Source organism: Gasterosteus aculeatus, chromosome 17, assembly GCF_964276395.1.
Source record: "Gasterosteus aculeatus chromosome 17, fGasAcu3.hap1.1, whole genome shotgun sequence".
Lineage (NCBI taxonomy): Eukaryota > Metazoa > Chordata > Actinopteri > Perciformes > Gasterosteidae > Gasterosteus > Gasterosteus aculeatus.
Genome location: NC_135705.1, coordinates 18402081 through 18424809, shown reverse-complemented (window position 1 = coordinate 18424809; position 22729 = coordinate 18402081). Strand labels below are relative to the sequence as shown.

The 22729-nt window shown below is 45.3% G+C and overlaps 1 protein-coding gene and 52 non-coding genes across 53 annotated transcripts in view; all 53 read right to left on the bottom strand.

Moving 5' to 3' along the window:
• slc60a1a (solute carrier family 60 member 1a) overlaps window positions 1–21813 on the bottom strand; it is a 118045-nt gene extending 96232 nt beyond the window's left edge. Inside the window, exons 1-6 of the mRNA XM_040204076.2 lie at window positions 21389–21813; window positions 19765–19963; window positions 18901–19155; window positions 17901–18030; window positions 17701–17816; window positions 17274–17447 (exon numbers count right to left, since the gene is read on the bottom strand). Coding sequence (XP_040060010.2) covers window positions 17274–17447; window positions 17701–17816; window positions 17901–18030; window positions 18901–19155; window positions 19765–19963; window positions 21389–21618 — 1104 coding nt within the window. The 5' untranslated portion in view covers window positions 21619–21813. The remainder of the gene's footprint in view (window positions 1–17273; window positions 17448–17700; window positions 17817–17900; window positions 18031–18900; window positions 19156–19764; window positions 19964–21388) is intronic.
• trnaf-gaa (transfer RNA phenylalanine (anticodon GAA)) lies at window positions 98–170 on the bottom strand. The gene has a single exon. It is a non-coding gene; the product is annotated as a tRNA-Phe (tRNA).
• On the bottom strand, window positions 368–440 carry trnaf-gaa (transfer RNA phenylalanine (anticodon GAA)). The gene has a single exon. It is a non-coding gene; the product is annotated as a tRNA-Phe (tRNA).
• trnaf-gaa (transfer RNA phenylalanine (anticodon GAA)) lies at window positions 638–710 on the bottom strand. Its single transcript has one exon. It is a non-coding gene; the product is annotated as a tRNA-Phe (tRNA).
• trnaf-gaa (transfer RNA phenylalanine (anticodon GAA)) lies at window positions 908–980 on the bottom strand. Its single transcript has one exon. It is a non-coding gene; the product is annotated as a tRNA-Phe (tRNA).
• Window positions 1553–1625, bottom strand: trnaf-gaa (transfer RNA phenylalanine (anticodon GAA)). Its single transcript has one exon. It is a non-coding gene; the product is annotated as a tRNA-Phe (tRNA).
• trnaf-gaa (transfer RNA phenylalanine (anticodon GAA)) lies at window positions 1928–2000 on the bottom strand. Its single transcript has one exon. It is a non-coding gene; the product is annotated as a tRNA-Phe (tRNA).
• trnaf-gaa (transfer RNA phenylalanine (anticodon GAA)) lies at window positions 2198–2270 on the bottom strand. Its single transcript has one exon. It is a non-coding gene; the product is annotated as a tRNA-Phe (tRNA).
• trnaf-gaa (transfer RNA phenylalanine (anticodon GAA)) lies at window positions 2468–2540 on the bottom strand. Its single transcript has one exon. It is a non-coding gene; the product is annotated as a tRNA-Phe (tRNA).
• trnaf-gaa (transfer RNA phenylalanine (anticodon GAA)) lies at window positions 2738–2810 on the bottom strand. The gene has a single exon. It is a non-coding gene; the product is annotated as a tRNA-Phe (tRNA).
• trnaf-gaa (transfer RNA phenylalanine (anticodon GAA)) lies at window positions 3008–3080 on the bottom strand. The gene has a single exon. It is a non-coding gene; the product is annotated as a tRNA-Phe (tRNA).
• On the bottom strand, window positions 3548–3620 carry trnaf-gaa (transfer RNA phenylalanine (anticodon GAA)). Its single transcript has one exon. It is a non-coding gene; the product is annotated as a tRNA-Phe (tRNA).
• Window positions 3818–3890, bottom strand: trnaf-gaa (transfer RNA phenylalanine (anticodon GAA)). The gene has a single exon. It is a non-coding gene; the product is annotated as a tRNA-Phe (tRNA).
• trnaf-gaa (transfer RNA phenylalanine (anticodon GAA)) lies at window positions 4088–4160 on the bottom strand. The gene has a single exon. It is a non-coding gene; the product is annotated as a tRNA-Phe (tRNA).
• trnaf-gaa (transfer RNA phenylalanine (anticodon GAA)) lies at window positions 4358–4430 on the bottom strand. Its single transcript has one exon. It is a non-coding gene; the product is annotated as a tRNA-Phe (tRNA).
• On the bottom strand, window positions 4628–4700 carry trnaf-gaa (transfer RNA phenylalanine (anticodon GAA)). The gene has a single exon. It is a non-coding gene; the product is annotated as a tRNA-Phe (tRNA).
• On the bottom strand, window positions 5168–5240 carry trnaf-gaa (transfer RNA phenylalanine (anticodon GAA)). Its single transcript has one exon. It is a non-coding gene; the product is annotated as a tRNA-Phe (tRNA).
• Window positions 5438–5510, bottom strand: trnaf-gaa (transfer RNA phenylalanine (anticodon GAA)). The gene has a single exon. It is a non-coding gene; the product is annotated as a tRNA-Phe (tRNA).
• Window positions 5708–5780, bottom strand: trnaf-gaa (transfer RNA phenylalanine (anticodon GAA)). Its single transcript has one exon. It is a non-coding gene; the product is annotated as a tRNA-Phe (tRNA).
• On the bottom strand, window positions 5978–6050 carry trnaf-gaa (transfer RNA phenylalanine (anticodon GAA)). The gene has a single exon. It is a non-coding gene; the product is annotated as a tRNA-Phe (tRNA).
• On the bottom strand, window positions 6248–6320 carry trnaf-gaa (transfer RNA phenylalanine (anticodon GAA)). Its single transcript has one exon. It is a non-coding gene; the product is annotated as a tRNA-Phe (tRNA).
• Window positions 6518–6590, bottom strand: trnaf-gaa (transfer RNA phenylalanine (anticodon GAA)). The gene has a single exon. It is a non-coding gene; the product is annotated as a tRNA-Phe (tRNA).
• trnaf-gaa (transfer RNA phenylalanine (anticodon GAA)) lies at window positions 6788–6860 on the bottom strand. The gene has a single exon. It is a non-coding gene; the product is annotated as a tRNA-Phe (tRNA).
• On the bottom strand, window positions 7058–7130 carry trnaf-gaa (transfer RNA phenylalanine (anticodon GAA)). The gene has a single exon. It is a non-coding gene; the product is annotated as a tRNA-Phe (tRNA).
• trnaf-gaa (transfer RNA phenylalanine (anticodon GAA)) lies at window positions 7328–7400 on the bottom strand. The gene has a single exon. It is a non-coding gene; the product is annotated as a tRNA-Phe (tRNA).
• trnaf-gaa (transfer RNA phenylalanine (anticodon GAA)) lies at window positions 7598–7670 on the bottom strand. Its single transcript has one exon. It is a non-coding gene; the product is annotated as a tRNA-Phe (tRNA).
• trnaf-gaa (transfer RNA phenylalanine (anticodon GAA)) lies at window positions 7868–7940 on the bottom strand. Its single transcript has one exon. It is a non-coding gene; the product is annotated as a tRNA-Phe (tRNA).
• Window positions 8138–8210, bottom strand: trnaf-gaa (transfer RNA phenylalanine (anticodon GAA)). Its single transcript has one exon. It is a non-coding gene; the product is annotated as a tRNA-Phe (tRNA).
• Window positions 8408–8480, bottom strand: trnaf-gaa (transfer RNA phenylalanine (anticodon GAA)). The gene has a single exon. It is a non-coding gene; the product is annotated as a tRNA-Phe (tRNA).
• Window positions 9053–9125, bottom strand: trnaf-gaa (transfer RNA phenylalanine (anticodon GAA)). Its single transcript has one exon. It is a non-coding gene; the product is annotated as a tRNA-Phe (tRNA).
• trnaf-gaa (transfer RNA phenylalanine (anticodon GAA)) lies at window positions 9428–9500 on the bottom strand. Its single transcript has one exon. It is a non-coding gene; the product is annotated as a tRNA-Phe (tRNA).
• On the bottom strand, window positions 9698–9770 carry trnaf-gaa (transfer RNA phenylalanine (anticodon GAA)). Its single transcript has one exon. It is a non-coding gene; the product is annotated as a tRNA-Phe (tRNA).
• On the bottom strand, window positions 9968–10040 carry trnaf-gaa (transfer RNA phenylalanine (anticodon GAA)). Its single transcript has one exon. It is a non-coding gene; the product is annotated as a tRNA-Phe (tRNA).
• Window positions 10238–10310, bottom strand: trnaf-gaa (transfer RNA phenylalanine (anticodon GAA)). The gene has a single exon. It is a non-coding gene; the product is annotated as a tRNA-Phe (tRNA).
• On the bottom strand, window positions 10508–10580 carry trnaf-gaa (transfer RNA phenylalanine (anticodon GAA)). Its single transcript has one exon. It is a non-coding gene; the product is annotated as a tRNA-Phe (tRNA).
• Window positions 10778–10850, bottom strand: trnaf-gaa (transfer RNA phenylalanine (anticodon GAA)). Its single transcript has one exon. It is a non-coding gene; the product is annotated as a tRNA-Phe (tRNA).
• trnaf-gaa (transfer RNA phenylalanine (anticodon GAA)) lies at window positions 11048–11120 on the bottom strand. The gene has a single exon. It is a non-coding gene; the product is annotated as a tRNA-Phe (tRNA).
• Window positions 11318–11390, bottom strand: trnaf-gaa (transfer RNA phenylalanine (anticodon GAA)). The gene has a single exon. It is a non-coding gene; the product is annotated as a tRNA-Phe (tRNA).
• Window positions 11588–11660, bottom strand: trnaf-gaa (transfer RNA phenylalanine (anticodon GAA)). Its single transcript has one exon. It is a non-coding gene; the product is annotated as a tRNA-Phe (tRNA).
• On the bottom strand, window positions 11858–11930 carry trnaf-gaa (transfer RNA phenylalanine (anticodon GAA)). The gene has a single exon. It is a non-coding gene; the product is annotated as a tRNA-Phe (tRNA).
• trnaf-gaa (transfer RNA phenylalanine (anticodon GAA)) lies at window positions 12398–12470 on the bottom strand. Its single transcript has one exon. It is a non-coding gene; the product is annotated as a tRNA-Phe (tRNA).
• Window positions 12668–12740, bottom strand: trnaf-gaa (transfer RNA phenylalanine (anticodon GAA)). Its single transcript has one exon. It is a non-coding gene; the product is annotated as a tRNA-Phe (tRNA).
• trnaf-gaa (transfer RNA phenylalanine (anticodon GAA)) lies at window positions 12936–13008 on the bottom strand. The gene has a single exon. It is a non-coding gene; the product is annotated as a tRNA-Phe (tRNA).
• Window positions 13206–13278, bottom strand: trnaf-gaa (transfer RNA phenylalanine (anticodon GAA)). The gene has a single exon. It is a non-coding gene; the product is annotated as a tRNA-Phe (tRNA).
• Window positions 13476–13548, bottom strand: trnaf-gaa (transfer RNA phenylalanine (anticodon GAA)). The gene has a single exon. It is a non-coding gene; the product is annotated as a tRNA-Phe (tRNA).
• Window positions 14016–14088, bottom strand: trnaf-gaa (transfer RNA phenylalanine (anticodon GAA)). Its single transcript has one exon. It is a non-coding gene; the product is annotated as a tRNA-Phe (tRNA).
• trnaf-gaa (transfer RNA phenylalanine (anticodon GAA)) lies at window positions 14286–14358 on the bottom strand. Its single transcript has one exon. It is a non-coding gene; the product is annotated as a tRNA-Phe (tRNA).
• On the bottom strand, window positions 14556–14628 carry trnaf-gaa (transfer RNA phenylalanine (anticodon GAA)). Its single transcript has one exon. It is a non-coding gene; the product is annotated as a tRNA-Phe (tRNA).
• Window positions 14826–14898, bottom strand: trnaf-gaa (transfer RNA phenylalanine (anticodon GAA)). Its single transcript has one exon. It is a non-coding gene; the product is annotated as a tRNA-Phe (tRNA).
• Window positions 15566–15638, bottom strand: trnaf-gaa (transfer RNA phenylalanine (anticodon GAA)). Its single transcript has one exon. It is a non-coding gene; the product is annotated as a tRNA-Phe (tRNA).
• Window positions 15836–15908, bottom strand: trnaf-gaa (transfer RNA phenylalanine (anticodon GAA)). Its single transcript has one exon. It is a non-coding gene; the product is annotated as a tRNA-Phe (tRNA).
• Window positions 16105–16177, bottom strand: trnaf-gaa (transfer RNA phenylalanine (anticodon GAA)). The gene has a single exon. It is a non-coding gene; the product is annotated as a tRNA-Phe (tRNA).
• Window positions 16375–16447, bottom strand: trnaf-gaa (transfer RNA phenylalanine (anticodon GAA)). The gene has a single exon. It is a non-coding gene; the product is annotated as a tRNA-Phe (tRNA).
• Window positions 21814–22729: the final 916 nt, after the last annotated feature.

The following is a 22729-nucleotide window of genomic DNA, read 5'->3' as shown; positions in this document are numbered from 1 at the left end:
CATTTTCTGTCAGCATTGATGGGGGAAGCAGCTGAAAAGGCATGGATTTCTGTCCTCGGCAATGCTAAATGTCAAGCGCACATATAGCAAGGACAATTGCCGAAACCCGGGATTGAACCAGGGACCTTCAGATCTTCAGTCTGACGCTCTCCCAACTGAGCTATTTCGGCACAAAACAGAGGTATTTCGGCACAAAAAAGTGAGTTGGAGTAGCACAGACTACATGAAAAGGATAAGCTACAATTTGTAGGGACCATCGAGAGGCTTTTGCAACTTCCCTTAACATGGATAGCGAAAGCAGCTGAAAAGGCGTGGATTTCTGTCCTTGGCAATGCTAAATGTCAAGCTCACGTATAGCAAGGACAATTGCCGAAACCCGGGATTGAACCAGGGACCTTCAGATCTTCAGTCTGACGCTCTCCCAACTGAGCTATTTCGGCACAAAACAGAGGTATTTCGGCACAAAAAAGTGAGTTGGAGCAGCACAGACTACATGAAAAGGATAAGCTACAATTTGTAGGAACCATCGAGAGGCTTTTGCAACTTCCCTTAACATGGATAGCGAAAGCAGCTGAAAAGGTGTGGATTTCTGTCCTTGGCAATGCTAAATGTCAAGCTCACGTATAGCAAGGACAATTGCCGAAACCCGGGATTGAACCAGGGACCTTCAGATCTTCAGTCTGACGCTCTCCCAACTGAGCTATTTCGGCACAAAACAGAGGTATTTCGGCCCAAAAAAGTGAGTTGGAGTTGCACAGACTACATGAAAAGGATAAGCTACAATTTGTAGGGACCATCGAGAGGCTTTTGCATTTTCTGTCAGCATTGATGGGGGAAGCAGCTCAAAAGGCATGGATTTCTGTCCTCGGCAATGCTAAATGTCAAGCGCACATATAGCAAGGACAATTGCCGAAACCCTGGATTGAACCAGGGACCTTCAGATCTTCAGTCTGACGCTCTCCCAACTGAGCTATTTCGGCACAAAACAGAGGTATTTCGACACAAAAAAGTGAGTTGGAGTAGCACAGACTACATGAAAAGGATAAGCTACAATTTGTAGGGACCATCGAGAGGCTTTTGCATTTTCTGTCAGCATTGATGGGGGAAGCAGCTGAAAAGGCATGGATTTCTGTCCTCGGCAATGCTAAATGTCAAGCTCACATATAGCAAGGACAATTGCCGAAACCCCGGATTGAACCAGGGACCTTCAGATCTTCAGTCTGACGCTCTCCCAACTGAGCTATTTCGGCACAAAACAGAGGTATTTCGACACAAAAAAGTGAGTTGGAGTAGCACAGACTACATGAAAAGGATAAGCTACAATTTGTAGGGACCATCGAGAGGCTTTTGCATTTTCTGTCAGCATTGATGGGGGCACAAAAAAGTGAGTTGGAGTAGCACAGACTCCATGAAAAGGATAAGCTACAATTTGTAGGGACCATCGAGAGGCTTTTGCATTTTCTGTCAGCATTGATGGGGGAAGCAGCGGAAAAGGCATGGATTTCTGTCCTCGGCAATGCTAAATGTCAAGCGCACATATAGCAAGGACAATTGCCGAAACCCGGGATTGAACCAGGGACCTTCAGATCTTCAGTCTGACGCTCTCCCAACTGAGCTATTTCGGCACAAAACAGAGCTATTTCGGCACAAAAAAGTGAGTTGGAGTAGCACAGACTACATGAAAAGGATAAGCTACAATTTGTAGGGACCATCGAGAGGCTTTTGCATTTTCTGTCAGCATTGATGGGGGCACAAAAAAGTGAGTTGGAGTAGCACAGACTCCATGAAAAGGATAAGCTACAATTTGTAGGGACCATCGAGAGGCTTTTGCATTTTCTGTCAGCATTGATGGGGGAAGCAGCTGAAAAGGCATGGATTTCTGTCCTCGGCAATGCTAAATGTCAAGCGCACATATAGCAAGGACAATTGCCGAAACCCGGGATTGAACCAGGGACCTTCAGATCTTCAGTCTGACGCTCTCCCAACTGAGCTATTTCGGCACAAAACAGAGGTATTTCGGCACAAAAAAGTGAGTTGGAGTAGCACAGACTACATGAAAAGGATAAGCTACAATTTGTAGGGACCATCGAGAGGCTTTTGCAACTTCCCTTAACATGGATAGCGAAAGAAGCTGAAAAGGCGTGGATTTCTGTCCTTGGCAATGCTAAATGTCAAGCTCACGTATAGCAAGGACAATTGCCGAAACCCGGGATTGAACCAGGGACCTTCAGATCTTCAGTCTGACGCTCTCCCAACTGAGCTATTTCGGCACAAAACAGAGGTATTTCGGCACAAAAAAGTGAGTTGGAGTAGCACAGACTACATGAAAAGGATAAGCTACAATTTGTAGGAACCATCGAGAGGCTTTTGCAACTTCCCTTAACATGGATAGCGAAAGCAGCTGAAAAGGTGTGGATTTCTGTCCTTGGCAATGCTAAATGTCAAGCTCACGTATAGCAAGGACAATTGCCGAAACCCGGGATTGAACCAGGGACCTTCAGATCTTCAGTCTGACGCTCTCCCAACTGAGCTATTTCGGCACAAAACAGAGGTATTTCGGCCCAAAAAAGTGAGTTGGAGTTGCACAGACTACATGAAAAGGATAAGCTACAATTTGTAGGGACCATCGAGAGGCTTTTGCATTTTCTGTCAGCATTGATGGGGGAAGCAGCTCAAAAGGCATGGATTTCTGTCCTCGGCAATGCTAAATGTCAAGCGCACATATAGCAAGGACAATTGCCGAAACCCGGGATTGAACCAGGGACCTTCAGATCTTCAGTCTGACGCTCTCCCAACTGAGCTATTTCGGCACAAAACAGAGGTATTTCGGCACAAAAAAGTGAGTTGGAGTAGCACAGACTACATGAAAAGGATAAGCTACAATTTGTAGGGACCATCGAGAGGCTTTTGCAACTTCCCTTAACATGGATAGCGAAAGAAGCTGAAAAGGCGTGGATTTCTGTCCTTGGCAATGCTAAATGTCAAGCTCACGTATAGCAAGGACAATTGCCGAAACCCGGGATTGAACCAGGGACCTTCAGATCTTCAGTCTGACGCTCTCCCAACTGAGCTATTTCGGCACAAAACAGAGGTATTTCGACACAAAAAAGTGAGTTGGAGTAGCACAGACTACATGAAAAGGATAAGCTACAATTTGTAGGGACCATCGAGAGGCTTTTGCATTTTCTGTCAGCATTGATGGGGGAAGCAGCTGAAAAGGCATGGATTTCTGTCCTCGGCAATGCTAAATGTCAAGCTCACATATAGCAAGGACAATTGCCGAAACCCCGGATTGAACCAGGGACCTTCAGATCTTCAGTCTGACGCTCTCCCAACTGAGCTATTTCGGCACAAAACAGAGGTATTTCGACACAAAAAAGTGAGTTGGAGTAGCACAGACTACATGAAAAGGATAAGCTACAATTTGTAGGAACCATCGAGAGGCTTTTGCAACTTCCCTTAACATGGATAGCGAAAGCAGCTGAAAAGGTGTGGATTTCTGTCCTTGGCAATGCTAAATGTCAAGCTCACGTATAGCAAGGACAATTGCCGAAACCCGGGATTGAACCAGGGACCTTCAGATCTTCAGTCTGACGCTCTCCCAACTGAGCTATTTCGGCACAAAACAGAGGTATTTCGGCCCAAAAAAGTGAGTTGGAGTTGCACAGACTACATGAAAAGGATAAGCTACAATTTGTAGGGACCATCGAGAGGCTTTTGCATTTTCTGTCAGCATTGATGGGGGAAGCAGCTCAAAAGGCATGGATTTCTGTCCTCGGCAATGCTAAATGTCAAGCGCACATATAGCAAGGACAATTGCCGAAACCCGGGATTGAACCAGGGACCTTCAGATCTTCAGTCTGACGCTCTCCCAACTGAGCTATTTCGGCACAAAACAGAGGTATTTCGGCACAAAAAAGTGAGTTGGAGTAGCACAGACTACATGAAAAGGATAAGCTACAATTTGTAGGGACCATCGAGAGGCTTTTGCCACTTCCCTTAACATGGATAGCGAAAGCAGCTGAAAAGGCGTGGATTTCTGTCCTTGGCAATGCTAAATGTCAAGCTCACGTATAGCAAGGACAATTGCCGAAACCCGGGATTGAACCAGGGACCTTCAGATCTTCAGTCTGACGCTCTCCCAACTGAGCTATTTCGGCACAAAACAGAGGTATTTCGGCACAAAAAAGTGAGTTGGAGTAGCACAGACTACATGAAAAGGATAAGCTACAATTTGTAGGGACCATCGAGAGGCTTTTGCCACTTCCCTTAACATGGATAGCGAAAGCAGCTGAAAAGGCGTGGATTTCTGTCCTTGGCAATGCTAAATGTCAAGCTCACGTATAGCAAGGACAATTGCCGAAACCCGGGATTGAACCAGGGACCTTCAGATCTTCAGTCTGACGCTCTCCCAACTGAGCTATTTCGGCACAAAACAGAGGTATTTCGGCACAAAAAAGTGAGTTGGAGTAGCACAGACTACATGAAAAGGATAAGCTACAATTTGTAGGGACCATCGAGAGGCTTTTGCAACTTCCCTTAACATGGATAGCGAAAGAAGCTGAAAAGGCGTGGATTTCTGTCCTTGGCAATGCTAAATGTCAAGCTCACGTATAGCAAGGACAATTGCCGAAACCCGGGATTGAACCAGGGACCTTCAGATCTTCAGTCTGACGCTCTCCCAACTGAGCTATTTCGGCACAAAACAGAGGTATTTCGACACAAAAAAGTGAGTTGGAGTAGCACAGACTACATGAAAAGGATAAGCTACAATTTGTAGGGACCATCGAGAGGCTTTTGCATTTTCTGTCAGCATTGATGGGGGAAGCAGCTGAAAAGGCATGGATTTCTGTCCTCGGCAATGCTAAATGTCAAGCTCACATATAGCAAGGACAATTGCCGAAACCCCGGATTGAACCAGGGACCTTCAGATCTTCAGTCTGACGCTCTCCCAACTGAGCTATTTCGGCACAAAACAGAGGTATTTCGACACAAAAAAGTGAGTTGGAGTAGCACAGACTACATGAAAAGGATAAGCTACAATTTGTAGGGACCATCGAGAGGCTTTTGCATTTTCTGTCAGCATTGATGGGGGAAGCAGCTCAAAAGGCATGGATTTCTGTCCTCGGCAATGCTAAATGTCAAGCGCACATATAGCAAGGACAATTGCCGAAACCCGGGATTGAACCAGGGACCTTCAGATCTTCAGTCTGACGCTCTCCCAACTGAGCTATTTCGGCACAAAACAGAGGTATTTCGGCACAAAAAAGTGAGTTGGAGTAGCACAGACTACATGAAAAGGATAAGCTACAATTTGTAGGGACCATCGAGAGGCTTTTGCCACTTCCCTTAACATGGATAGCGAAAGCAGCTGAAAAGGCGTGGATTTCTGTCCTTGGCAATGCTAAATGTCAAGCTCATGTATAGCAAGGACAATTGCCGAAACCCGGGATTGAACCAGGGACCTTCAGATCTTCAGTCTGACGCTCTCCCAACTGAGCTATTTCGGAACAAAACAGAGGTATTTCGGCACAAAAAAGTGAGTTGGAGTAGCACAGACTACATGAAAAGGATAAGCTGCAATTTGTAGGGACCATCGAGAGGCTTTTGCAACTTCCCTTAACATGGATAGCGAAAGCAGCTGAAAAGGCGTGGATTTCTGTCCTTGGCAATGCTAAATGTCAAGCTCACGTATAGCAAGGACAATTGCCGAAACCCGGGATTGAACCAGGGACCTTCAGATCTTCAGTCTGACGCTCTCCCAACTGAGCTATTTCGGCACAAAACAGAGGTATTTCGGCACAAAAAAGTGAGTTGGAGTAGCACAGACTACATGAAAAGGATAAGCTACAATTTGTGGGAACCATCGAGAGGCTTTTGCAACTTCCCTTAACATGGATAGCGAAAGCAGCTGAAAAGGTGTGGATTTCTGTCCTTGGCAATGCTAAACGTCAAGCTCACGTATAGCAAGGACAATTGCCGAAACCCGGGATTGAACAAGGGACCTTCAGATCTTCAGTCTGACGCTCTCCCAACTGAGCTATTTCGGCACAAAACAGAGGTATTTCGGCCCAAAAAAGTGAGTTGGAGTTGCACAGACTACATGAAAAGGATAAGCTACAATTTGTAGGGACCATCGAGAGGCTTTTGCATTTTCTGTCAGCATTGATGGGGGAAGCAGCTCAAAAGGCATGGATTTCTGTCCTCGGCAATGCTAAATGTCAAGCGCACATATAGCAAGGACAATTGCCGAAACCCGGGATTGAACCAGGGACCTTCAGATCTTCAGTCTGACGCTCTCCCAACTGAGCTATTTCGGCACAAAACAGAGGTATTTCGGCACAAAAAAGTGAGTTGGAGTAGCACAGACTACATAAAAAGGATAAGCTACAATTTGTAGGGACCATCGAGAGGCTTTTGCCACTTCCCTTAACATGGATAGCGAAAGCAGCTGAAAAGGCGTGGATTTCTGTCCTTGGCAATGCTAAATGTCAAGCTCACATACAGCAAGGACAATTGCCGAAACCCGGGATTGAACCAGGGACCTTCAGATCTTCAGTCTGACGCTCTCCCAACTGAGCTATTTCGGCACAAAACAGAGGTATTTCGACACAAAAAAGTGAGTTGGAGTAGCACAGACTACATGAAAAGGATAAGCCACAATTTGTAGGGACCATCGAGAGGCTTTTGCAACTTCCCTTAACATGGATAGCGAAAGCAGCTGAAAAGGCGTGGATTTCTGTCCTCGGCAATGCTAAATGTCAAGCTCACATATAGCAAGGACAATTGCCGAAACCCGGGATTGAACCAGGGACCTTCAGATCTTCAGTCTGACGCTCTCCCAACTGAGCTATTTCGGCACAAAACAGAGGTATTTCGGCACAAAAAAGTGAGTTGGAGTAGCACAGACTACATGAAAAGGATAAGCTACAATTTGTAGGGACCATCGAGAGGCTTTTGCAACTTCCCTTAACATGGATAGCGAAAGCAGCTGAAAAGGTGTGGATTTCTGTCCTTGGCAATGCTAAACGTCAAGCTCACGTATAGCAAGGACAATTGCCGAAACCCGGGATTGAACAAGGGACCTTCAGATCTTCAGTCTGACGCTCTCCCAACTGAGCTATTTCGGCACAAAACAGAGGTATTTCGGCCCAAAAAAGTGAGTTGGAGTTGCACAGACTACATGAAAAGGATAAGCTACAATTTGTAGGGACCATCGAGAGGCTTTTGCATTTTCTGTCAGCATTGATGGGGGAAGCAGCTCAAAAGGCATGGATTTCTGTCCTCGGCAATGCTAAATGTCAAGCGCACATATAGCAAGGACAATTGCCGAAACCCGGGATTGAACCAGGGACCTTCAGATCTTCAGTCTGACGCTCTCCCAACTGAGCTATTTCGGCACAAAACAGAGGTATTTCGACACAAAAAAGTGAGTTGGAGTAGCACAGACTACATGAAAAGGATAAGCCACAATTTGTAGGGACCATCGAGAGGCTTTTGCAACTTCCCTTAACATGGATAGCGAAAGCAGCTGAAAAGGCGTGGATTTCTGTCCTCGGCAATGCTAAATGTCAAGCTCACATATAGCAAGGACAATTGCCGAAACCCGGGATTGAACCAGGGACCTTCAGATCTTCAGTCTGACGCTCTCCCAACTGAGCTATTTCGGCACAAAACAGAGGTATTTCGGCACAAAAAAGTGAGTTGGAGTAGCACAGACTACATGAAAAGGATAAGCTACAATTTGTAGGGACCATCGAGAGGCTTTTGCAACTTCCCTTAACATGGATAGCGAAAGCAGCTGAAAAGGCGTGGATTTCTGTCCTTGGCAATGCTAAATGTCAAGCTCACGTATAGCAAGGACAATTGCCGAAACCCGGGATTGAACCAGGGACCTTCAGATCTTCAGTCTGACGCTCTCCCAACTGAGCTATTTCGGCACAAAACAGAGGTATTTCGGCACAAAAAAGTTAGTTGGAGTAGCACAGACTACATGAAAAGGATAAGCTACAATTTGTAGGGACCATCGAGAGGCTTTTGCATTTTCTGTCAGCATTGATGGGGGAAGAAGCTCAAAAGGTATGGATTTCTGTCCTCGGCAATGCTAAATGTCAAGCTCACATATAGCAAGGACAATTGCCGAAACCCGGGATTGAACCAGGGACCTTCAGATCTTCAGTCTGACGCTCTCCCAACTGAGCTATTTCGGCACAAAACAGAGGTATTTCGGCACAAAAAAGTGAGTTGGAGTAGCACAGACTACATGAAAAGGATAAGCTACAATTTGTAGGGACCATCGAAAGGCTTTTGCAACTTCCCTTAACATGGATAGCGAAAGCAGCTGAAAAGGCGTGGATTTCTGTCCTTGGCAATGCTAAATGTCAAGCTCACGTATAGCAAGGACAATTGCCGAAACCCGGGATTGAACCAGGGACCTTCAGATCTTCAGTCTGACGCTCTCCCAACTGAGCTATTTCGGCACAAAACAGAGGTATTTTGACACAAAAAAGTGAGTTGGAGTAGCACAGACTACATGAAAAGGATAAGCTACAATTTGTAGGGACCATCGAGAGGCTTTTGCATTTTCTGTCAGCATTGATGGGGGAAGCAGCTGAAAAGGCATGGATTTCTGTCCTCGGCAATGCTAAATGTCAAGCTCACATATAGCAAGGACAATTGCCGAAACCCCGGATTGAACCAGGGACCTTCAGATCTTCAGTCTGACGCTCTCCCAACTGAGCTATTTCGGCACAAAACAGAGGTATTTCGACACAAAAAAGTGAGTTGGAGTAGCACAGACTACATGAAAAGGATAAGCTACAATTTGTAGGGACCATCGAGAGGCTTTTGCATTTTCTGTCAGCATTGATGGGGGCACAAAAAAGTGAGTTGGAGCAGCACAGACTCCATGAATAGGATAAGCTACAATTTGTAGGGACCATCGAGAGGCTTTTGCATTTTCTGTCAGCATTGATGGGGGAAGCAGCGGAAAAGGCATGGATTTCTGTCCTCGGCAATGCTAAATGTCAAGCGCACATATAGCAAGGACAATTGCCGAAACCCGGGATTGAACCAGGGACCTTCAGATCTTCAGTCTGACGCTCTCCCAACTGAGCTATTTCGGCACAAAACAGAGCTATTTCGGCACAAAAAAGTGAGTTGGAGTAGCACAGACTACATGAAAAGGATAAGCTACAATTTGTAGGGACCATCGAGAGGCTTTTGCATTTTCTGTCAGCATTGATGGGGGCACAAAAAAGTGAGTTGGAGTAGCACAGACTCCATGAAAAGGATAAGCTACAATTTGTAGGGACCATCGAGAGGCTTTTGCATTTTCTGTCAGCATTGATGGGGGAAGCAGCTGAAAAGGCATGGATTTCTGTCCTCGGCAATGCTAAATGTCAAGCGCACATATAGCAAGGACAATTGCCGAAACCCGGGATTGAACCAGGGACCTTCAGATCTTCAGTCTGACGCTCTCCCAACTGAGCTATTTCGGCACAAAACAGAGGTATTTCGGCACAAAAAAGTGAGTTGGAGTAGCACAGACTACATGAAAAGGATAAGCTACAATTTGTAGGAACCATCGAGAGGCTTTTGCAACTTCCCTTAACATGGATAGCGAAAGCAGCTGAAAAGGCGTGGATTTCTGTCCTTGGCAATGCTAAATGTCAAGCTCACGTATAGCAAGGACAATTGCCGAAACCCGGGATTGAACCAGGGACCTTCAGATCTTCAGTCTGACGCTCTCCCAACTGAGCTATTTCGGCACAAAACAGAGGTATTTCGGCACAAAAAAGTGAGTTGGAGTAGCACAGACTACATGAAAAGGATAAGCTACAATTTGTAGGGACCATCGAGAGGCTTTTGCATTTTCTGTCAGCATTGATGGGGGAAGAAGCTCAAAAGGTATGGATTTCTGTCCTCGGCAATGCTAAATGTCAAGCTCACATATAGCAAGGACAATTGCCGAAACCCGGGATTGAACCAGGGACCTTCAGATCTTCAGTCTGACGCTCTCCCAACTGAGCTATTTCGGCACAAAACAGAGGTATTTCGGCACAAAAAAGTGAGTTGGAGTAGCACAGACTACATGAAAAGGATAAGCTACAATTTGTAGGGACCATCGAAAGGCTTTTGCAACTTCCCTTAACATGGATAGCGAAAGCAGCTGAAAAGGCGTGGATTTCTGTCCTTGGCAATGCTAAATGTCAAGCTCACGTATAGCAAGGACAATTGCCGAAACCCGGGATTGAACCAGGGACCTTCAGATCTTCAGTCTGACGCTCTCCCAACTGAGCTATTTCGGCACAAAACAGAGGTATTTCGACACAAAAAAGTGAGTTGGAGTAGCACAGACTACATGAAAAGGATAAGCTACAATTTGTAGGGACCATCGAGAGGCTTTTGCATTTTCTGTCAGCATTGATGGGGGAAGCAGCGGAAAAGGCATGGATTTCTGTCCTCGGCAATGCTAAATGTCAAGCGCACATATAGCAAGGACAATTGCCGAAACCCGGGATTGAACCAGGGACCTTCAGATCTTCAGTCTGACGCTCTCCCAACTGAGCTATTTCGGCACAAAACAGAACTATTTCGGCACAAAAAAGTGAGTTGGAGTAGCACAGACTACATGAAAAGGATAAGCTACAATTTGTAGGGACCATCGAGAGGCTTTTGCATTTTCTGTCAGCATTGATGGGGGAAGCAGCTGAAAAGGCATGGATTTCTGTCCTCGGCAATGCTAAATGTCAAGCGCACATATAGCAAGGACAATTGCCGAAACCCGGGATTGAACCAGGGACCTTCAGATCTTCAGTCTGACGCTCTCCCAACTGAGCTATTTCGGCACAAAACAGAGGTATTTCGGCACAAAAAAGTGAGTTGGAGTAGCACAGACTACATGAAAAGGATAAGCTACAATTTGTAGGGACCATCGAGAGGCTTTTGCAACTTCCCTTAACATGGATAGCGAAAGCAGCTGAAAAGGCGTGGATTTCTGTCCTTGGCAATGCTAAATGTCAAGCTCACGTATAGCAAGGACAATTGCCGAAACCCGGGATTGAACCAGGGACCTTCAGATCTTCAGTCTGACGCTCTCCCAACTGAGCTATTTCGGCACAAAACAGAGGTATTTCGGCACAAAAAAGTGAGTTGGAGTAGCACAGACTACATGAAAAGGATAAGCTACAATTTGTAGGAACCATCGAGAGGCTTTTGCAACTTCCCTTAACATGGATAGCGAAAGCAGCTGAAAAGGTGTGGATTTCTGTCCTTGGCAATGCTAAATGTCAAGCTCACGTATAGCAAGGACAATTGCCGAAACCCGGGATTGAACCAGGGACCTTCAGATCTTCAGTCTGACGCTCTCCCAACTGAGCTATTTCGGCACAAAACAGAGGTATTTCGGCCCAAAAAAGTGAGTTGGAGTTGCACAGACTACATGAAAAGGATAAGCTACAATTTGTAGGGACCATCGAGAGGCTTTTGCATTTTCTGTCAGCATTGATGGGGGAAGCAGCTGAAAAGGCATGGATTTCTGTCCTCGGCAATGCTAAATGTCAAGCGCACATATAGCAAGGACAATTGCCGAAACCCGGGATTGAACCAGGGACCTTCAGATCTTCAGTCTGACGCTCTCCCAACTGAGCTATTTCGGCACAAAACAGAGGTATTTCGGCACAAAAAAGTGAGTTGGAGTAGCACAGACTACATGAAAAGGATAAGCTACAATTTGTAGGGACCATCGAGAGGCTTTTGCAACTTCCCTTAACATGGATAGCGAAAGAAGCTGAAAAGGCGTGGATTTCTGTCCTTGGCAATGCTAAATGTCAAGCTCACGTATAGCAAGGACAATTGCCGAAACCCGGGATTGAACCAGGGACCTTCAGATCTTCAGTCTGACGCTCTCCCAACTGAGCTATTTCGGCACAAAACAGAGGTATTTCGACACAAAAAAGTGAGTTGGAGTAGCACAGACTACATGAAAAGGATAAGCTACAATTTGTAGGGACCATCGAGAGGCTTTTGCATTTTCTGTCAGCATTGATGGGGGAAGCAGCTGAAAAGGCATGGATTTCTGTCCTCGGCAATGCTAAATGTCAAGCTCACATATAGCAAGGACAATTGCCGAAACCCCGGATTGAACCAGGGACCTTCAGATCTTCAGTCTGACGCTCTCCCAACTGAGCTATTTCGGCACAAAACAGAGGTATTTCGACACAAAAAAGTGAGTTGGAGTAGCACAGACTACATGAAAAGGATAAGCTACAATTTGTAGGAACCATCGAGAGGCTTTTGCAACTTCCCTTAACATGGATAGCGAAAGCAGCTGAAAAGGTGTGGATTTCTGTCCTTGGCAATGCTAAATGTCAAGCTCACGTATAGCAAGGACAATTGCCGAAACCCGGGATTGAACCAGGGACCTTCAGATCTTCAGTCTGACGCTCTCGCAACTGAGCTATTTCGGCACAAAACAGAGGTATTTCGGCCCAAAAAAGTGAGTTGGAGTTGCACAGACTACATGAAAAGGATAAGCTACAATTTGTAGGGACCATCGAGAGGCTTTTGCATTTTCTGTCAGCATTGATGGGGGAAGCAGCTCAAAAGGCATGGATTTCTGTCCTCGGCAATGCTAAATGTCAAGCGCACATATAGCAAGGACAATTGCCGAAACCCGGGATTGAACCAGGGACCTTCAGATCTTCAGTCTGACGCTCTCCCAACTGAGCTATTTCGGCACAAAACAGGTATTTCGGCACAAAAAAGTGAGTTGGAGTAGCACAGACTACATGAAAAGGATAAGCTACAATTTGTAGGGACCATCGAGAGGCTTTTGCCACTTCCCTTAACATGGATAGCGAAAGCAGCTGAAAAGGCGTGGATTTCTGTCCTTGGCAATGCTAAATGTCAAGCTCACGTATAGCAAGGACAATTGCCGAAACCCGGGATTGAACCAGGGACCTTCAGATCTTCAGTCTGACGCTCTCCCAACTGAGCTATTTCGGCACAAAACAGAGGTATTTCGGCACAAAAAAGTGAGTTGGAGTAGCACAGACTACATGAAAAGGATAAGCTACAATTTGTAGGGACCATCGAGAGGCTTTTGCCACTTCCCTTAACATGGATAGCGAAAGCAGCTGAAAAGGCGTGGATTTCTGTCCTTGGCAATGCTAAATGTCAAGCTCACGTATAGCAAGGACAATTGCCGAAACCCGGGATTGAACCAGGGACCTTCAGATCTTCAGTCTGACGCTCTCCCAACTGAGCTATTTCGGCACAAAACAGAGGTATTTCGGCACAAAAAAGTGAGTTGGAGTAGCACAGACTACATGAAAAGGATAAGCTACAATTTGTAGGGACCATCGAGAGGCTTTTGCAACTTCCCTTAACATGGATAGCGAAAGAAGCTGAAAAGGCGTGGATTTCTGTCCTTGGCAATGCTAAATGTCAAGCTCACGTATAGCAAGGACAATTGCCGAAACCCGGGATTGAACCAGGGACCTTCAGATCTTCAGTCTGACGCTCTCCGAACTGAGCTATTTCGGCACAAAACAGAGGTATTTCGACACAAAAAAGTGAGTTGGAGTAGCACAGACTACATGAAAAGGATAAGCTACAATTTGTAGGGACCATCGAGAGGCTTTTGCATTTTCTGTCAGCATTGATGGGGGAAGCAGCTGAAAAGGCATGGATTTCTGTCCTCGGCAATGCTAAATGTCAAGCTCACATATAGCAAGGACAATTGCCGAAACCCCGGATTGAACCAGGGACCTTCAGATCTTCAGTCTGACGCTCTCCGAACTGAGCTATTTCGGCACAAAACAGAGGTATTTCGACACAAAAAAGTGAGTTGGAGTAGCACAGACTACATGAAAAGGATAAGCTACAATTTGTAGGGACCATCGAGAGGCTTTTGCATTTTCTGTCAGCATTGATGGGGGAAGCAGCTCAAAAGGCATGGATTTCTGTCCTCGGCAATGCTAAATGTCAAGCGCACATATAGCAAGGACAATTGCCGAAACCCGGGATTGAACCAGGGACCTTCAGATCTTCAGTCTGACGCTCTCCCAACTGAGCTATTTCGGCACAAAACAGAGGTATTTCGGCACAAAAAAGTGAGTTGGAGTAGCACAGACTACATGAAAAGGATAAGCTACAATTTGTAGGGACCATCGAGAGGCTTTTGCCACTTCCCTTAACATGGATAGCGAAAGCAGCTGAAAAGGCGTGGATTTCTGTCCTTGGCAATGCTAAATGTCAAGCTCACGTATAGCAAGGACAATTGCCGAAACCCGGGATTGAACCAGGGACCTTCAGATCTTCAGTCTGACGCTCTCCCAACTGAGCTATTTCGGAACAAAACAGAGGTATTTCGGCACAAAAAAGTGAGTTGGAGTAGCACAGACTACATGAAAAGGATAAGCTGCAATTTGTAGGGACCATCGAGAGGCTTTTGCAACTTCCCTTAACATGGATAGCGAAAGCAGCTGAAAAGGCGTGGATTTCTGTCCTTGGCAATGCTAAATGTCAAGCTCACGTATAGCAAGGACAATTGCCGAAACCCGGGATTGAACCAGGGACCTTCAGATCTTCAGTCTGACGCTCTCCCAACTGAGCTATTTCGGCACAAAACAGAGGTATTTCGGCACAAAAAAGTGAGTTGGAGTAGCACAGACTACATGAAAAGGATAAGCTACAATTTGTGGGAACCATCGAGAGGCTTTTGCAACTTCCCTTAACATGGATAGCGAAAGCAGCTCAAAAGGCATGGATTTCTGTCCTTGGCAATGCTAAACGTCAAGCTCACGTATAGCAAGGACAATTGCCGAAACCCGGGATTGAACAAGGGACCTTCAGATCTTCAGTCTGACGCTCTCCCAACTGAGCTATTTCGGCACAAAACAGAGGTATTTCGGCCCAAAAAAGTGAGTTGGAGTTGCACAGACTACATGAAAAGGATAAGCTACAATTTGTAGGGACCATCGAGAGGCTTTTGCATTTTCTGTCAGCATTGATGGGGGAAGCAGCTCAAAAGGCATGGATTTCTGTCCTTGGCAATGCTAAATGTCAAGCGCACATATAGCAAGGACAATTGCCGAAACCCGGGATTGAACCAGGGACCTTCAGATCTTCAGTCTGACGCTCTCCCATCTGAGCTAATTCAGCACAAAACAGACGGATTTCGGCACAAAAAAGTGAGTTGGAGTAGCACAGACTCCATGAAAAGGATAAGCTACAATTTGTAGGGACCATCGAGAGGCTTTTGCAACTTCCCTTAACATGGATAGCGAGTTGGAGTAGCACAGACTACATGATTGCCGAAACCCAGGATTGAACCGAGAACTTCAGATCTTCAGTCTGACGCTCTCCCAACTGAGCTATTTCGGCACAAAAAGTGAGTTGGAATAGCACAGGCTACATGAAAAGGATAAGCCACAATTTGTAGGGACCATCGAGAGGCTTTTGCAACTTCCCTTAACATGGATAGCGAAAGCAGCTGAAAAGGCGTGGATTTCTGTCCTCGGCAATGCTAAATGTCAAGCTCACATATAGCAAGGACAATTGCCGAAACCCGGGATTGAACCAGGGACCTTCAGATCTTCAGTCTGACGCTCTCCCAACTGAGCTATTTCGGCACAAAACAGAGGTATTTCGGCACAAAAAAGTGAGTTGGAGTAGCACAGACTCCATGAAAAGGATAAGCTACAATTTGTACGGACCGTCGAGAGGCTTTTGCATTTTCTGTCAGCATTGATGGGGGAAGCAGCTGAAAAGGCATGGATTTCTGTCCTCGGCAATGCTAAATGTCAAGCTCACATATAGCAAGGACAATTGCCGAAACCCGGGATTGAACCAGGGACCTTCAGATCTTCAGTCTGACGCTCTCCCAACTGAGCTATTTCGGCACAAAACAGAGGTATTTCGGCACAAAAAAGTGAGTTGGAGTAGCACAGACTACATGAAAAGGATAAGCTACAATTTGTAGGGACATCGAGAGGCTTTTGCAACTTCCCTTAACATGGATAGCGAAAGCAGCTGAAAAGGTGTGGATTTCTGTCCTTGGCAATGCTAAATGTCAAGCTCACGTATAGCAAGGACAATTGCCGAAACCCGGGATTGAACCAGGGACCTTCAGATCTTCAGTCTGACGCTCTCCCAACTGAGCTATTTCGGCACAAAACAGAGGTATTTCGGCACAAAAAAGCGAGTTGGAGTAGCACAGACTACATGAAAAGGATAAGCTACAATTTGTAGGGACCATCGAGAGGCTTTTGCAACTTCCCTTAACATGGATAGCGAAAGCAGCTGAAAAGGTGTGGATTTCTGTCCTTGGCAATGCTAAATGTCAAGCTCACGTATAGCAAGGACAATTGCCGAAACCCGGGATTGAACCAGGGACCTTCAGATCTTCAGTCTGACGCTCTCCCAACTGAGCTATTTCGGCACAAAACAGAGGTATTTTGGCACAAAAAAGTGAGTTGGAGTAGCACAGACTACATGAAAAGGATAAGCTACAATTTGTAGTGACCATCGAGAGGCTTTTGCAACTTCCCTTAACATGGATAGCGAAAGCAGCTGAAAAGGCGTGGATTTCTGTCCTTGGCAATGCTAAATGTCAAGCTCACATATAGCACGGACAATTGCCGAAACCCGGGATTGAACCAGAGACCTTCAGATCTTCAGTCTGACGCTCTCCCAACTGAGAGCGTCACTCAGTCACTTTTAATTTTTTTTTACATAAAAAGCGACTGAAAACTCACAAATTGCTGTACCTCGGCAATGCTAAATAATGACCAAATGAAAAACACATTGAAATGATCAAAGAAAACAGTTTGCTGCATGTATCCATTTGATTATCTAAATGTGCACTTTGCATTTCCGACCACTATATAGCGCGTCTCTCTTGGCGCTTGAAGTGAGGGGACATCTGCCACTTACAGCTACATTTGCTTTTAGATGTACTTAATAACACTGAGTCAATTCTTATCGTGCCTCGATCAACTGTTCAGCATGACAAAGAAGCGTTGTTTGAATTACTCCTGAATCATCCTCTGAAAGATCCTGTCATGTGCACTCTCACCCAGTTCAAATATTTGGTTAGAACTATCATACAACAGCTGTGCATGAGGTCATTTGCATTTACTTGGAATGACTGACACACAATTCATTGTTGGGAAAAAACTTGACACTGACCCTTTGAACTCCAACATTTCTGTCCTGAAATATCAACTACTGTGTTAATTTCAGGGTGAAGTTGTTCATATACTTACCAGACTGAAGGTGAGCAGCCTTGGTGCTGTGTATCTGTAGGACAAGTAGATGAAAGCCAGTCTTCCTATTGTGATGGAGGCCCAGAATGTACTGTCCAAACAGCCAGCAGTCTTATGACCCATCAGCAAAGGAGGGGACACTGCGTAGGTGTAGACAAATCCAGCATAGGAGCCCTTCAGCGCAATAAATACAGCAGGAGATTAGTGTAGTGCAGAGGTTTGGATGTCTGATAATGGGGCAGAGAATCAGATTGCAGAAATAGAGTGCTATTTCAACTTGAACCTGAACCTGAATTGTGCCAAATCAGCAGCCGAACTACACAGGCTATCCTTTGGCCATCAATGGCTAACTCCTCTGCCTCTGCGCCCGCAGTACGTCCCGGTATAGTGTTTGTGTTATGTGTGTTGTGTAAGATGGAAGTCTCACTATTATCCCATCAGTGATGAAGAGGATGCCCCCCCCCAGTGCGTGGAGAATGAAGAAAGAAGCAGGACGGTCCCGCAGTTTGGCAAGGTTACAGCAAGCAAACGAACTCCCATGAACTGGACAGACAGGGATACAGAGGTCGGTCATTTGTTTTGAGTATAATCACAAACACGCATATACAGTACGTGCATTATCATTACCATTACTATTGTCTTCGTGGGGGCTTGTGCTGGACAGAGAGTCTCTGACGATAAGACGTGGACTGTTGTCGGAGAAAGGCAGCAGTCTCTCGTGGTACATCAAAGCGAGCACTGCTGCTGGTACTGGGAGCTGCCAGGACACACACACACACATACAAACACACAAACAGACAAAGAGGCTAATTGTTAACCAAGTCACCTCTTCCTGTCGGCTGATTAAAAAATTGTGACCCTCTGCTAAAAATTTGGTTCCAACAGACGAAAGCAGCGGTTATTTTTAACGAAGTGGGAGCTTATCGCTTTAATACAGAGGCCTATAGCGATCTGACATGATGCAAAAAAGAAAAACCAAACCGAAAACAGACAAGACAACCTTTTGTGTGGCTCTGACGGACTGCAGCTTTGTTCAAGGAGACATATACTTCTCAGTTTAAGACCCCTACTTGTATTTAGGGTTTCTACCTTAACACGTTCGTATGCTTCGATGTTAAAAAAAGCATAATTTTTCTCGTATTGTCTGTGTGAGAGCAGTCCCAGACATTGTCCCAAGCGCCACCCCAGCTGAATTTTCCTCGTTGTGTATGGCAGTTCCACCCCGACACGAGCGTGCATACACGGACGCGAGCTCACCCTCACACCAGCGGACTATTTTTTTTGTGTCCCTTTAAAGAAATTACTTTTAGCATTTCTCTCCATTTTGGTAAATGACACACTAAATTGTCTTATGTTGCTGAGGTTTTTGCCTTCCACGCTGGCCTAAAGGTCTAAGGAGCGATCTGAGTTGATCTGATTAGGCTGGAACTTTTAACTGAATGTCAAAACAAATGTTTGTTTTATTTAAAATGTTAAAATGACTGAGTTCGTAACTATTAATCATCATCAAGTTACTTATGAACCTTTGTCATATACCCATTCAAAGGTAATACACATTAGAGGTAAACCTATACTTATACTAGCACGCATTGTACCCATTTATGCCATACATGACACAAGAACTCACATTGATAAGAGCCATGATCCAAAAAGCGTATGACACCCGGGTGACAACTACGCCTTCGGTGTGCAGAGGATACTGGGAGATGTTGCCTATCGTCGCTCCCTGCCCGGCCATGCTGCTGCGGAGGTGCTGTAGATCTGAGGGAGAGGATGAGTTGACGGTCCAGTTGGCACTAAGCACACAGCTGTCCTCTGCCAGAAAAGGATCGGCCACCAGGGGGCTGACCAGAGCTCCCAGGCCGCTGAAGAATTGCAGGGCCTACGGGGCGAGACAATGACATGGATCACTATTTTCACACTGTTTCTTTGGATTTGTACACAACAACAACAATGGATTTGAAATAAAGAAATTGGTATGCTTTTAGTGCAGACATGAGTGCAATTGAATAATTCTCATAGACACCACACATTTCAGGGTAGCAAGACTATTTAGATTAAATTAGCATAATTTTGAATAGTACATTTTAATAAGTTGTTACAAAATCCTTTGCAAGACTTAAGCCTACAGACCATGGTCAGGATCTGGACCACTAGAAGTTTAGTTTCTTCTCTGGTGAATACAAATTGGGTGAGTGCAGTTAAAACGGAATCACCATTGAAGTCAACCAACTCAACGTGCTATAAAAAGGCTTTAGACATCATTACGCAGAGTTATGTGAACTATTTTTCAGATGAAAACATGGATTAATGCAGGTTTCACTCAGTGTCTTTACTTTGTCATCAAGTCAATGAACCACAAGGAATTGTTATTGCATTGTAGATAGTTATATGTATTGCCCCACGCGCACATACAGTACAGCGCACACACTTGTTAACAGCTATCGCTACCCCCCCCCCCCCCCCCCTTCCATCGCTCCCCCCTTCTGACCTGGAGGAACATGGCAGAGTCCTTCTGGTACAGCCTCACCAGCTGGAGGCAGGAAAGCGTGTCAATCACGCCCATGGCTAAGCCAGCAATCGCCATGGCGACAGACAGCAGTAACACATGGTTACACAGAGGTATGACGGCGAACACCAACGAGATGATGAGAGTGCAGCAGAAGAGGGCTAACAGCGAGCGGGGGAGTCTGGGGGAGACAAAAAGAGAAGATGACCCCAAAAGCAGAAGGCAAGTGCTTTTATGTACCTTTTCAGGCAGAGCTTGGTTTGTATGATGATGATGATGTTAGTGTTGTAGTCAGTGATTATGTTTTTTCAATACTGTAACTGAAACACGGCTGACTGAAAAAGGGAATTTCCACTTTGTTTTTCTTCCTGCAGTGAAGTGACCTTGATGGTCTGCTGCCCCATTACCACTTAAATACCACACCTCCGCATTATCTTAACCTTGTATTCTCCTTTCTTGCCAACTTTCCACTCCACTGCTTTTGACCTTGTCCCCGGAAACTTTGAGTTTGTTTGGGACATTTCACCCACAGACTGGAACTGTAAGGGCGCAAACACATTGAGAGGGTGGATGTAGTAAGTAACTGCTACATCCAGACAGAACCACATTCTGTCTGTTTGTCCACCGCTTTGGCCCAGACTACAGTATGTAACAGAAATTACACGGATGGCTGTGATATTTAGTTACTTTACACGGTACTTTATACTGTTTTATTTAATTCTACAGACTCAACCATGTCTTCCCTCAAGCACTGCCAGCAGATAAAGTACATTTTTTCAAATTATTTATTTCAATATCTACTGAACAGAGTGGACTGGTACCAACTCTAACTTCTCTTTGAGCACCACCACTAGGACGAGTGATCCTGTCTCAACAGTCATGTCAAATACTTTAGTTTGTGAACACATTTCTTCACGGCTAACGGCATTCCCATCAGCAAAACATGACCTCACTGTGAACTGCCCACACAGAAGCGGTTGACTGGGTGCTTAATATATGAAGGCACAGACCTGGAACAACCAGTGCGCGTTACATTTGAATGTTTTGGATTTGCTAATCAAATTGGGAACACAGTGTAACTTTAAAAGTTAAAAGGTTCAAAGTGTTCACTAAAATACTACAAACTGACAAATGTTGTCAATTATATTAAGTTTCAAACTCAAGGTCAGGGCTTTTTTCACGTCTCCAAGCAAACTTTACATTTTTCTAATCACACAATTTCCGATTTTTAATAAGATTTTCTTTCAATTGTATCTTAGAATATTATAGTATATTTATAAAACATTTCCCAGGGTTTCTACCTCATTCCTGTTGTGATATACTATATGCATTTAACAAAACAAAAAGGGATGTTTCCTACTGGCATAATTACATATATATTCCAAAATATTCAAACTTGGCTTGAACTTTTGGAAGGGACAAAATATTCAAAAGACCAGAAATAATTGTTGAGATAATTCGAATGTGTTGTGTTGAGCTGTTAGAGACATACTATCACGACTACAGTACGGTAGTAACGCACACAACATTACTCTTTTAAATGTGATCAGATATAATACAATGCACGGTGGAGGTGCAGCGTCCTCTCAGACCACATCCCACTCACGTCTTCTTGAAGAGTCCTCCCAGGCTGCTGCCCACCAGCAGGAAGAACTGTTGCGAGAAGAAGACCCAGGTGATCTGCTGCAGCGTGGACTGCGTCTGACACCTCAGGTCCAGGACGGTTGGTCCCAGGAAGGCGATGCACAGGCCGAAGCTGAACAACGCGCTCCAGTAGGTGAGCGTTACTCGCCAGTGGCGTTTGAACAGCGACCAGATCCGCTCGTCCAGCAGCATCACGTCGGCCCTTTTTTCAGAGGACGTCGGCCTCCCGAAGCAGCTGCAAGCCGCTCGTGTCTGCACTGAGGAGTTGTATCAGAAGGAAGGACTCTTACCGGGGAAAAAGGAAACAGCTTCCCGGGAGTCTCATTCAGTCTCATTCAGGGCACTTTACGGTCTCCTGTCAGTTGGGCGACTATCGGACCGGGCGCTGATTGGCTGGTTGTCCCGAAGGTACCGCCCACTGCCTGCCTGCTCTCAGGTCCGCGCTGCTGTATGACGTCTTCCAGGTGTAAAAGTGGCAATTCAACACAGAACAAACACTCTAAAGTGTGTTTGAAATGCCTGCAGCACACAGTGGGCGTACTCCAACAACACTGAATGAAAAACTAAGACCCTTTAAAAAGTACTAAAGTATAATCATTCAAATGATCTCATTGGATCCAATGCACAATGGAATATCTATCCAGTCAAACATCTTACTAAAGAAGATGAAGAGGAACTATACTGTATTAGGTATATTACAGGCGTGTATATACTATTTATTCAAACTGGATGAAAGAATTACGTCACAGTGCATTGCTTTATAAAGGTTTCATTAAGTAAAGAGGTTTGATACAGTAACAACAATGAAACAGTTAACAGTTTAATGGATGGGGGTACAAGCTGACCCTCTGCAGCCGGTTTGGAGCTTCTCTATGGCGTCCAGGTCTCCTCACATGTCCTTTAAGTAAAAAAATGTTAGTTTTTAATGCAGAATGACAGACAGCACAACACGCCTGCGCACTGTGGATAGAGACAAGCAAACAATTGGGTGGAAAGTAAAGACCTTTAAGTTCAATTCAAACATGTAGTTATAAATCTAAACTGCCCTTAAACAAACTTGACGTTGGCGGTGAACAAACAACAGTTTCTGACAACAGATTAAAAGTGCTGTGACTGATGACGTTTCAGGAGTCCAGGAGAACACACGGCCACACAGGCAGGCATATTGAGAAAGGGCCTCAATTCATGGGCCTCATGAGGAACCAGCCTTCGCAGTCGACCTGGGCTGGTCCTCCAACGGCCGCGTAGGCTGAACCAAGCGCTCCCTGAAATGGGACGGTCTGACCTACGGGGAGACTTCCTG